The sequence below is a fragment of the Urocitellus parryii genome, chromosome 10, assembly GCF_045843805.1.
Source record: "Urocitellus parryii isolate mUroPar1 chromosome 10, mUroPar1.hap1, whole genome shotgun sequence".
NCBI classification, from domain to species: domain Eukaryota; kingdom Metazoa; phylum Chordata; class Mammalia; order Rodentia; family Sciuridae; genus Urocitellus; species Urocitellus parryii.
The window spans coordinates 20,904,854-20,918,080 of NC_135540.1; the positions used below are offsets into that span (position 1 = coordinate 20,904,854).

Here is a 13,227-nt window from a genome sequence, read left to right on the forward strand (position 1 = left end):
AAAAGCCACCTATAGGGTGTGTGCTATGATCAAATGTTCTGTGTGATTTTTGAATGCACAGCAAGTTTGTGAAATCCAACTTCAGTGCCATCAATACGGGAAAGAATGTACTATGTGATTTATTTTTAATACCAAACACTGCTCTGGGGTGTCAATCCCACTTCACCGGGGCTAATTTCTTCAGCCCATATTGACTGAGGAAGCAGAGAATGCTAAGAAGTGTTTGAATCAAGCATCTTCCCCTTGGCAAGGAGTCCAAGTTGGAGACATCAGGCTTTATCCCAGGATATGGATGCCTGTCATGTACAAAACCAGTCCCAGATTTTTCCAGTTTTTCACACAGGCTTGAACGAAGATGGCTGGAAACTGTGTGCGAGAACATGGCTTTAGGGACAACTAATATGATTTAGGCTGAATTTGGACCCTGAGGGATGCTTCCTGTAGATGCTGAGGATTAGTGGTAACAGCTGTTATCCTCCTCATTAGAGACATGGCTGAAGGAGAAGAAAGGACTTTTGTTTAAAGAGTGTGACTTTGCAACTCTGAGGGGGGAAACTGCTCCATCAAGCCTGAAGGAAAGCGTCTCCTAGGTAAGTGGATGGTTTTGGGGTGTTCAGATAGGTGGGTGCTGGTGGGAAAGAAGACCCCACTAGCTGAGGTTGGGAGGGGTGAGATTTGTGACTGTGGCTGGGGAAGGATGTCGTACTCACTCCCTTCCTCTCTAGCCCCAGTGTTTGATTTGCCTTTGGGAGGAACACCACCTTGTGCCACCAACAAGGGGTCAGGGGTACTTTCTAGGGACCCCTGTGAGAGAACAGGGCCTGGGAAGCCTCTGCTGAGACTGTGCTTCTCAGCTCATGGTCATTCTCTCCCTGTTAGAGGAAGCAGCAAACATGGTGCTGCATGGGACAGGGTTTTAACCCGTGCCCCTTGGAAAACAAATCCAGAAGAGAAAGACCTTGTCTGAAGGACTCTTGAGACCAGCCTAGGGACCTGTTAGATCATATTCCCCTCTCTCTGTGGCTGGTGGGCACTGATGGTTGTGGGAGGGTAAGACAAGTGGATGACCTGGCCTTTGGTTGGATTGTCCTACTGTTTTTATAGCTAGTTTCACTAAATTTGGGGGATTTTATTTTTACCTTTCAAAAACCAACTTTTTAAAGGGGAAGACTTTGACTTTCGTTGTCCAACAGATCAAAGTATTAAACTTTAAAATGCCTAGGTATAACACTATCAAAAAATAAGAACATAGAACTATTTTTAAAAATACCCCAAAGTCCTGAATATTTATTCAGAGAGCTCTTATCTGCCTGCTTTGCTCTCTTTAACCTTAGTTTTAGGTGTAACTTCTTTATAGTGTGTACTTCTCATTCTGTCTATGGGTGGGCATCTGAGGTGGTAAACAAAAATGAAATTTACTGTATTGGTGCTGTCAAATCCCATCATTGTGTTCTACCCCTGAGTCAAAGGCTTTGCAGACGTATTAAACCAGGTACAGGATGAATCATCTTGGGTGTGATCTCTCGGCTCATCTTCTTTGCTGAAAGTAGTGAAATAACTAAAAAAAGGACAGGAGAAAGGGAAAGGGAATCATCAAAGCATTGCAAACTTAACCGCTTCTAAATAATTGATATTTGGTAGAAATTTTGTAGCATTTAACTCTGTAGTTTGTGATGGTAGAGGTAAGATGCTAATTCAAGTCCCCATATGTCTGCCATTCGCTTGCCCTTATTGGAACGTTGTGGGGGGGTCTGCCTCAACAATAACTTAGTACCCCCACCCTGCCCTTGGATATAGACAGCTTGCAAGGAGTTCACTTCAGGATCCAAACGTTTCCAGGTATTATTTCTTTGACTTAATAATCAATGCTTTTTTTTTTTTCCTAAAAAAAGGCAATTTGGTCTTATGACAAAGTTACAAGAAGAAAAGTCGTTTTTTTTTTTTTTTTTTTTTTTAAGTGTTTGGAAATGAAACATTTCCTGTAGCCTGGCATGTCTGTTTGATTTTGACCTTGAGGAGGCAGCACTAAAAGCATCCCAGGTACAAAGGGAGGGAGGGATTCAGGTCAGTCACATTCAAAAAGACTTGTATCGTTTTCTTAAATAGCATTTGGACTGAAGCCCTTGTTTGTCACTAAATAGGGAAGGGCAGGATGAAGGTCCCAGCTACCTTTGCAGGCTGGGCTTGTGCCTCCCTCTTCCTGTCTTCCTGCTCATCTGCCTTCTCCCATGGGGCCGGTGCGGTGGCGTGTGGGGATATGCAGCCCAGACACATCCAAGCCCAGCCCCAGCGCTCCAGCTCCCACCACCTCACCATCCACACCAGCAGGTCCTACTCACCAGGTGACAAGATTCCAGGTAGGTAAGGGAGGATCGGAGACACTCAGGAGCCCCGGAGCCCTGGGGGGTCCTCCTCCTCCCAGTTGTGTTTACCCCAGGCAGGAACCTCCGGAACTGAAGTTTGGCTTATTCCTAAGAAGCAATTATGTGGCCAACACTAAGCATGAAATTTTTGTGTCATGGAAACCACAGGATAATGAATCTCTGTATTGGTAGCAATCTTGAAAAGAGAACAAAGTAATGTTATTATAAAACGTGATCTTGTCCTTATCATAAGATAAATATGTTATCATAGATGGAAATATGGTACCCCAATATTATATTGGTTGTAAAAAATATAATTATTCTCATTATTTAAAACTAAAACTCACCCATCAGTTAACACTTGTGAGATTATAGGTGTGTTGATTTGCTTGACTTATGGTCACCATTTTGCAATGTGTATCAAAACATCATGTTATATACCTTAAATATATATGATAAAAATCTTTAAAAATAAAATTCAGTAGGGAATGATATTGGCCAAATTATATAGTTATATTGTGTGCATGCATGAATATGTGGTAATGAATTCCACCATTATACACAACTATAATGCACCAATAAAAATATGAAAAAATAATTAAAAATAAAATACAGGGATGAGGGTGTGTGTAGCTCAGTTTTATAGCATGTGCTAACAATGTATGAGACCCTGGGTTCAATCCCAGGCACCCTCTTGTCACACACAGCCTCTGCTCACCTCTTTCTAACGGTTTGTTTACTCTAGGTATCTCGCCTACATGATTCATATGTCATTTTGCATCTGACTTATTGCCCTTATTATTTTTTCAGGGTCCATCGATGTTGTGGGATATATCATAGGAATTGTGTTTTAAATACAGAAGATGTTACACAGTTTTTAAGTCCAATACTAGAGAATGAATATCCTTATCTTTCCACAGTGCTACCAATACTAGTCATATTCATATTTTAATATTTGCTAATATGATAGATACAAAATAGTGACTCATTTACAACTGCTTTTAAAATTATGACCCAGTTTGTTTTATTTTCTGTTAGTGTCCTTTCGTTATTTTGGGAGGGATCATCTATGTACTGATTCACCTTAATTCTATGCCATTGTCTGTTTTAAATGTTATAAAGACTTAGTTTATTATCTGTATTTTTATTTCCTCTCCATCCATATTTTTTAAATATAGTAAGCTTTACTCATCTTTTCCTTTTGGCAAATGGGTTTTGCTTAGAGAGGTGTACTTATTTCTGATGTGTAAAAAGAATTGTTTCTAGTTTTTTATTTAATTTTTACATACCTTTGGTCCAAACAGACTTTATTTTGGTGTGAAACTTGGACTGTTTTTCTCCTAATAGTCTGCTCACTTTCTGGGAGAGGGTGACAGGTCCTCCACTCTTAGCTTTGAAAACACCCCTATCACCCACCCTGGGAGCTGAGCGAGTGTCCTCTGTGGCAGTGACCGTGAGGAGCAGTCTGGACTTCATGGGGTTCCTGCTGCAGGCTCGGAGGGTGTCTGATCATCAGACGGCTGGCACTTTTGTCCTCATTCCTCCTCGCTCCAAACTGATCACTTGCTTTGAAGAGGCCGACGCGGTCACCCACTCTGACAAGTCCCCGAAGAGAAACCTCTCCTTCGTGTGGAAGGCCCCTGCTGAGCCTGTGGGGGACATCAGGTTCCTGTAAGTCAGGGAGGTGCTGTTTCTTGGTCTCTGAGTCCACTTTGAGGACAGGGCGGGGAGTCTTTCCTATCCTCGGTCCCCTTTGCCATATGTCGCCACCTTAGAACAAGGACAGGGTCCCTGCGGCTACCTAATCCAGACAGCCTATGCAGAGGGCCACTAACAGGGCTTTGGCCCCAGACCTTCGCCATTATCCACAGTCCTGGGGCGTGTTCTTTCCCTCCCTGGAGCTGCAGGTGAACCTTAGCCAACCTCTTCCAGAATTTCTCTCCAGGAAATTCTGACTAGAAGACAAAAGAACTGGTGATAGGAAAGGAGGGACAGAGAGAGACAGAGGCAGATGGACAAATGGACACTTCCCTGGACCAGGGAGAGTCACTGCAGTCTCTGTGCCTTGGCATGTTCTCTACCAAATGGGCAGAATGAGCCTGGTGTGGCGGCACATGCCTTAGTCCTGGTACCCTGGGGGCTGAGGCACGGGACGGCTTGAGTCCAGTCTGGGCTACGTCACAGGTAAATAAATAAATAAAATGAAAATTAATTGATAAAATCAATGGAGGGCATCCTAATTATACCATCCACCTCCTGGGGTTGTGTAAGGAGGAAAAGCAATGCATGCAGAGTACTTAGGGCAGTTCCTGTAAGAGCAAGCTTCATAGCTTATCTTCATTCCTCCAAAGGAAATACTTATTTACCATTCCTTTGAGATTCTGCCATTTACCAAGAGAGAATTTTTCATCCTTTGGGAAAGGGGAGTGTGTCCCTGAGTTTCTTCCTCCCACACCCTTGGAAATACAGAAGGGAGACTGCACCCAAGGGTGGAGGCCTCTCCACCATGTTTGCCCTCTGCCCTGGGAGCCAGAGACAAGGATCATGGCCCACCCCATGCTGTCCCTCCTCCATCCCTTCCTGGAGGCCAGGACAGCAGGAAGAGAACACTGCGGCCTCACAGGGCTGCCATGTGGTCAGGCAGGGGCCTGCAGGATGCTGGGTGTAACAGCCTCTGTCCTGGCCTCAGGTCTTCTCTGGGGCAGGGGATTCTGCCACATGAACTCCCTCAGTCTCTCCAGTGGCTTTTCCCTCTCAAAGCCCCTCCGTTCTTATTCTGGGGTTCACCACCACAGTTGCCCTGTGCTCACAGGAAGTGGTTTAAAGGCTGTTGCCTCCACGTGACAGGAAAAGGAGCCCCGTCACTGGGTCAGAAGTCGTTCCCAGTCACCGTTTACTCTCCCCTCCTGGAATCCCTGCCACGCACTGGTGACCCAGGCCTGTTCCAGGACTCCCAGTTGTTCCTTCTCTCACTGGGAGACCTCAGCTGCATGAGTCACACGGTCCTGCTGTGACAGCCCTTGGAAAACGCAAAGTGGGAAAAATGATACTCGCCAAGAATACCTACCTCCCTGAAAATTTGGAAGGATAAATAAATGGCGTAACGTTTGTGAAAGTGATTTGCACTGAAGAAAGGCATTGTGGGTTCCAAATGCTATTTTGAATAGTAATGATTTCTCTCTAACCTTCCGTAGAATCTACAATTATAATAGAATCATACCAGTGCACAACAGAATTTTGAAAAATTAATGATGTAATTGGTAGTATCTCAGTGAGGGTTAAAAATAAAGCTGAAGAAGCAACCTTTTACTTGGGTCTAAACAATTCAAGAAGACACCTGTTAGTCAAAATGAACTCTTTCCCCTGTGCTTCATACCTGCTCAGCCAGAGATTTACCAGCCCCCCAAAGAGATTTTTTGATGCCTAGATTTATTAGGAAGGGTTGTCAGTTGTATCTACCCTCTCCTAGTCTAACTACTTACAACTCTTGAGTTTTTTTTTTATCCAACAATGAAGTCACTCAAAAAGAAATAAAACAATCTCTCTCGAGTTCTTCCAATCATTGAGATTTAGTGTCCAGCATGTTGTCAACTTGCTGTTCGGATGGACCCGGGTATTATTTAGGGGAAACTAAATCCATGACTCCCTCTGCTCTTTTCCCACAGTTTATCAGTAGTCCAGTCGTATTTTGTTTACTGGGCAAGGATTGAATCAGCTGTTGTGTCACAACAGACACGTAGCAGAGCCCTCTCTGATGACCACCACCACGCTGTGCTGGGGACGCTGGTGCCAACCCCTGGGCGAAGGCTGGATGACTCTGAAGGGACAGCCCCAGGTACAGCTGACCACTGTGCTTACAATCTGGTTGCCATCGTTATTGACAGTGATCTATTTTCACTTACAAGTGACTACTGCCAGTTTCCTGTCCCAGCAAAACAAGCAATAAACACCTGCCTCTCGAGGCTGCAGCCCATCCCAGGAATGGAACGCGATAACTGGGTGGTGAGAGAGGGGGCTGCTCGTGGTTGCTTCATTGGTTGCAGCAAACACACTTCCTCTGGCTCAACCCAACAAATGTAGATAAACCCTGGTGTGTGGGGTTGGGGGGGGGTGTGGGGACGGTTAGGGCTGCATTGCAAAGCCAAAAGATGACAAGACCCTTCTACCTTCATCTTTGCTGGTCAGCATAGGACTGCCTTAGTCCCCTGAAGCTACGCAGGGAGTACCAAGAAGAAATGAGCTATTTTTCTTTCTTTCTTTTTTGTAAAACCTCATCCAGTTTTTACTGTTACTTTCCATGGTAGGCAGGTGGCTCTTTGCAGCCTGGGTTGGAGAACAGAATGAGGAATAAGAGACTGTTTCAATAGGAATCAACTTTTCCCCTGGTTTATGGCATGATTTTATCCTCCATTGGCTCATGAACTTCTGGAAAAAAAAGAAACAAAATGAAACAAATGACCAAAATCCCCTAACCAGCCAGAGAAGGCCTGACCTCCCCGGCATCCTGTGACATGGAGCCGCTTCTCCTTATCTATTTCTAGTTAAGGGTGCTGAGCAGACGCTCTCATGAAACACCCAATCGCCTCCACAGAAGTCTCCATCCTTAACCCATTCAATCCTAGTTTCCTTTGTTCTTGATTCTTTCCTTAAAATTCTTAGTTGATACATTAAAGTCAAACTCCAACCAAATCCCTGGTAGCTGACCCAGGCACAGGGACAATCAAGGGCCACCCTCCCTTTTCTGTCCCTGTCCCCAAAACTTTGTTTTCTACTCTTGCCCCAGAACAGCTCCTCCAGTTTTCTGCCAACACACTCTGAAAAGCAGAGTGAAGAACTCAGGGTCTGAGAGGTGGCCCAGGAAACACCCTGCAGACCCAACATGGCGGAAGTCTCATGTTTTATTTTATAAACCAGGAAAATGCTGCATCCAGCCCCAAGCACGACCATGTTTGTTTTAATATGGATGTGAATAAAAGAGAGACATCGGGAGGAAGCGTCACGTTGAACGCTCTGTCTCTCTGATACCTGCCTGTCTCACTAGACGGGTCCTTCCTGGGGTCACAGATGCTAATCTGAGCCGCTTACAGGGGAAACTTCTCGTTATACCACCCGTGTTCCTCCCCTTCTGACTGTGCCTTCCTGCCCATTCCTCTACGCAAACCCTAGTGATTCCCAAAGGAAGAAGGAGCATGTGTGAATGTGTGTGTGCTGGAGGGTCATCTAACAAAATGAAATAGATTTCTTAACTGTAAGAAGACTTCAGTAGTTCTATGTCAATGAGGACTTGTCGAAATTGGAAAAATAGTACATTGTGTTTCTCAAACATATTTGCCACAGACCCTCAGGACATTTTGGGGTCCCACTGCACCCCTGGGGATGATTGACTCTTCTACTTCAAGCTTTCTCTCTGAGATTCCCTCAACATGGGCGGTTCCTCATGATGATCTAGCAGGACACAGCTCATCTCTTATCTCTTTTTATTTTTGTTTATTTTTTTAATAAATCTTTTTTTTTTGAGAGAGAGAGAGAGAGAGAGAGAGAGAGAGAGAGAGAGAGAGAGAATTTCAATATTTATTTTTCAGTTTTTAGCGGACACAACATCTTTGTTGGTAGGTGGTGCTGAGGATCGAACCCGGGCCGCACGCATGCCAGGCGAGCGCGCTACCGCTTGAGCCACATCCCCAGCCCCATCTCTTACCTCTTTGACAGAAGTTTTTCTCCCACTTCTTGGTAGGCTAGTGTCTTTCTCCATGTAGGTGGCTGTCAGAAGATATCTTTGACTGAGTTATTTCTAAACAACAGAAATTCACTGCTCACAATTCTGGAGGCTAGAAGTTCAAGATCAGGGTACCAGCAGGTTCAGTGTCTGGTGAGGGACCAAGCCTTATAGATGGCGCCTTCTATGTGCCTCACATGATGGAAGGGGTAAACAAAGCCCCCCAGGCCTCTTTGTAAGGGCACTAATTCCATTCGTGAGGGTACTGCCTTCATGAGCTGATCACCTGCTTCAAGGCCCTCCACTACACTGAGGTTAGGTTTCAACACATGAGTTTGGGGGAACACACTTCAGACCATAACAGCAAAAGTAATTGCTTCCCTAGCTCTGGAATTGAAGTCCTCTTCACATTTATACTTCATAAGTTGAGCATGTAGAGTCTCACCTCCTAGATTTTGAGTTCAGGGACAACGATCATGAGTCTGCCTCAGTTCTGCAGGCCCAGACACCAGAAGAACTCCCAGCATGCATTGGGTCTGTCCACCACATCTGAGTGCAATTTGAGTTCAGGCAGGAATTCCAAACTGTCCGTGGCTGTATGTGCCTGGGTTATACTACTTTGTTCTTCTCCTCGGTGTTTTTGAATGATGAAAACATTGGAAAAAAAGGGGCACCAAAATACTGGCCAGATGAACTCTGCCAATACTGTTTTGGTCAACGCCAACCCTGTCATCTAAACCATGACTGTGGTTACCCCTTACTCAGTGCTGCTTGTGTGCCAACCACAGTGCTTCAGTTATTTTATGTCCTCCCTCAACAGTTCTGCACTAGGGGTTCTGTTATTGGCCCCATTACGCAAATAAACTAATGCTCTGGGAAGACTTGCCCGAAGCTAGGAGTCGGCAGAGAGGAGCAAGGAGCCCAGATCATAATCTGACTCCAAAGGAGCCCTTGCTTGCTTGCTGCCCTGTTTGCAGCTATTCCTAATGCTCTGAGCCCTGGGTTAGCCTGTCACAGATGAGGAATCAGCTGGTGGAGGGCAGTGGAGGGCATTGGTCTCGCCTCTGCCCATAACAGTCACTCAAGTCATTATCATCACCAGGGAAATTCAGAGTGTTAATAATATATGGCAAAAGACACACGGCAAAAGATCTAGGGTTTTAAGACATCTGATTTGTGGATTCTACTTTTCTTCTAGCTAGAGTTTCTGGCAGAGGTGAAAATAAAAATACAGTGTTCCAGTGGCTTCTCTATTCCCGGTGTGGTGGCAGTTAAGAACTTACAAGTCCAGAAGAGCCAGTGACTTTCTCCCTAAAGAGATGTGAGAAGTCAGTGCTTTGCTACGTGGTTAGGAGGTCATGTTCCTGAGCAGATCATCTTCCTGTTGACATTTTTGAGTGCCTCACATTGAATGACCATTCTTAAGGCACATTAGAGTATCCACTATCTGCCCTGATTTTGTAGACATTTGTACAAATCAATATGGGGGAAATGCTCTCACCGTCTTCAGGCCTGGGCTCAGCTCCCAGGGCCCCATCACACTTTAGCGATGGCACAGAGATGTCGCTGTTGTTTTTACAGGAGCTTCAGAAGAGGACAATTCACATCCTGTCCCTGCTAGTATCGGGGTGACAGAGTTGCCTGGGGACACAGAGACTCTGTCCCAATCACCGTCACGTATAGCTACTGCAAGCAGCGATGGCCAGCCACCCAGGGGAGACAGCCATCGAATCCTAGAACCATCCCTGGATTTCCATAGGCTGGAGCGGCTTGGGGCCCTCAAGAGGTTCTCCTCAGGGGGCTTTGCTTCCAGCCTGAGCACCCACCATAGGTAATGGGTGACGGAGTTGTGCGTTAATCAGCTTTTCATCTTTGTGACCAAAATACTTGACCAGAACAACTTAGAGGAGGAAAAGTTTGTTCTGGGTTCATGAGGTTCAGTCCATGGTCAGCGGGTTCCATTGCTCTAGGCAGAGTACCATGGTGGAAGGGCCTGGCAAAGGAGAGTGCTGAGCTTATGACCTGCAGAAAGGGAAGTGGGGCCCGGAAGGAAACACAAACTCCAACCGCACACTCCCCGCCACCCCGTGTCCTACTTCCTCCAGCCATGCCCCGTCTGCCAATCACTGCCACCCAGTTAGTCCATTCAAGGATTAATGTAGGATTAGGTTACAGCTCTCAAAGTCTAATCATTTTACCTCTGGACATTCCTGTATCATCTAACATGAGCTTACTGGGGGACGCCTCCTATCCAAATCATAACACATGGGTCATTTGGTACAGGTGGTGAGATGAGGCTAAATATTGTGGCACTTGGAATCTGATGAAAAAAAAATCTCAGCCATATTTATTTATTGTAGCAAGGCTACTGGTCAGAAGAGCTGGGTATGATAATCACCCAGGGAAACCTCCTTTCTTGGACGGGTGAGGTCTCTGAGAGGCTGCTATAAGTAAAATGAAATCATTTAGTATTTAAATATATTTATGGTATGATATATGAATATTATGTAAAATAATAAATTATAGTTCTTGGTGAGTTCTTTACTACTATCCTCACTCACCCCACCTCTCACTTTCCCTTCTGTCTTCTCACCCCAAACTCAGGAGTTATTCCAGGGAAATCTGAAACCATCAGCATTTAAAACAATGGTAGGAGATACTGCCTTTTCATCCAAATACTTAATGACCCTTCTCAGCCCTCCCATTCTTCCCTTTAGGACTCAGGATGATCCAAGCTTTCACTCCTTGGAAACGTGCCTGCCCTTGGACAGGGATGAACAGGTAAGAGCTTGAATGGTGAGTGGGGGTCAAGGTTGGTATTTTGATCCCCGAGTGGGAAGTTCCAGGAAAACAGAGCTATCAGACTAGCAGCTGAGGAGAGAAGGCAAGGATATGATATATACGAAGTGTCTTGGTACTGATCAATACCAGCCATTGCTTTCTATGCAGTATCTCTGAAGTTATCAGCAATTGTAGAAATGGATGGTTTTAGAGATTTGTTTGCCCACTTAGCTGTGGTTAATAATTCCTTTTCTCTCCCCCTCCACTTCTCCTTCATAACACGAGCCTGGAAACACCATGGATGGCTTAGAGGGTAGATCAATGGGCAATATAAAATATACATGCCCCCTGATTTACTCTTCCTTTGAAGCCTTAGAAGGAACACAAAATAAAACATAGTATAATATTCTTGCTTGAATTTATGAGAACCTTCAGCAAGATTAAACGGTCCCTCCTGCATGGGTCTTGCCATCAAAAAACATACTCAAAGCCTTCAGCACCAGGAATGATGCAGGTCCCCTGTGGGCTTGGAAACCTCTTGAAGGATCCTAAGCTTGTTCTAGTAACTGGCCTCCACACTCTGAGTGGGGTTTCCATTAGCTGCTCTGTCCCCACTGATAACAAATGCATAGTTATCTACTTGGGCATTTTACTTTCAGCTCTTTTAGGAATAGGCAAGAGGCTGGGCCTAAAAGGAACACAAATTAGTGGTAAAGTTTATTGGCAAATTGGGGGGAAGGTCAGCTCCTTTAACTTACCTTTTCTTTTCTAGGATGAGATGACAGCCTCTAATAGGTCACCAGTGAGGCTTGCTCTGTACACTGGCCACCTTACCGAGCCCCGAAGTCTCTGGTCTTCTGAAGCGTCCACTGGGAGTGGGGTGGTGGCATCTAACACAACCCCTGACTTTCACATCTCTAGTGCTTCCCAGCGTCAAGTGGCTGGTGGCCAGGCATCAGGGCCCTCTGCCAAATTTGTACCTGAGTCAGAGCACAGGGATCCCAGAATGGGGACCGGGGAGGGAGAAGGTGGTGTGGGACACCCTAGCAAGACTGTGAGGCCTGCAGTAGGGCAGGAGGGCACCAGTGCCCCTTTGGGGAGCCAGCTCAGCACGCCACAGCTGGGCACCTTACTCTGTCTGTTAGCCACCCTGGGCATGGCCCTGGCAGCTGGCCTTTGCTACCTGCATACTCAGCATTGCCACAAGCGAACAGAAGTGTCCTTCAGTGAGCCAGCCACGGATGCCATGGCCAGGAGCGATGGTGGGGAGACTGTTCACTGCAGGAAGATTGGGGAGAACAGGTTTGTTTTGGTTCCAGCGGAATACAACAGGATCTCTCCTTCTGAGGGTAGCAGGAAAGCAGTCCTCTGAAAGGACTCTGGGCTCTCAGTGGCCTCCTGACTCTCTGCAGAGCGGCTCAGTCCAAACAGGACTAATGAGAATTCCTGATGAGGATGGGGATTCAGGCGCCTCTGTCAGCACGCAGCCAGTGGAGGAGGCAGCGAGAGGCCCGGCTCATCAACAGAGGGAGTTCTCGCCCAGCTTTGTTGTCTTAACATCTGTAATTTAGCTCCTTTTTTTTTCCTTTTTGCAATTAGACGTTCTGTTTGAAGAGTTAAACTCGACACAATGAATATTGTATGACCTGCTCATTAACTAGACTCCTGTGGCCACCAAGCTTCCTCTGCTGCCCTGAGGAACCCGCTGGAATAGAAATTCTGTCCCTCCTCAGTGTCTCAGCCTCATCTCCTCTAACTCTTTGAAAAGAAGTAATGTTGGGTTTGTGGCTTTTGCAATAAAAAAGAACTGCAGCCCTCTCTTTCCTCTCTAAACCACCCTAGAAGTTTACTTTTTGAAACTGGGGCTCAAAAAACCAAGTTGGAACTCTGTTCAGTTGCTGAGGTCCATGGGAGTATATTGGATCTGCTAAAACTCAGCAATCTGGCAAATCTGCCGTAGAAATTAAACCAAAGCAAGACCGTTTAGAGAGTCTGGATGAATACATCTTTGGGAAAACAGAAGCCCCAGAGCAGGGCAGGAGCCTCCCTATCAGATGTAAATGGATCTGGAACTTCCCAACCATTCACACTTGGTGGAAAGATGTGTGTTTCTCCACAAGTGCCAGACATCTTGCCTTTGCCAAAGGTGAGGCTGGGAAAAAAAAAATTACCAGCAGAGTTTGAAGAACAGCTGTTACCTTTTCTCTCAGGGGATGTCAGAAAGAAACCTTCATGGACGGACACTGTCCATCTGATCTCCTCTCTTTATGAAATTCACTTTGACTTACAATGGTTCCAGGGATCTAAATAGTGTCAAAACATTAGGGTTGACTAGAATTTTTAAACACGTTCAACTAATACATTAGT

General features: G+C 45.6%; 1 protein-coding gene across 1 annotated transcript; it reads left to right on the forward strand.

Annotated features, from left to right (window-relative positions):
• The first annotated feature begins 507 nt into the window (after window positions 1-507).
• Reeld1 (reeler domain containing 1) lies at window positions 508-12,232 on the forward strand. The gene is given in 8 exon segments (XM_026392701.2): window positions 508-590; window positions 2,142-2,357; window positions 3,812-4,034; window positions 6,029-6,198; window positions 7,152-7,159; window positions 9,609-9,910; window positions 10,797-10,860; window positions 11,633-12,232. Coding segments are annotated over 7 exon segments (1,572 nt in total). The 5' UTR covers window positions 508-590; window positions 2,142-2,152.
• The last annotated feature ends 995 nt before the right edge of the window (window positions 12,233-13,227 follow it).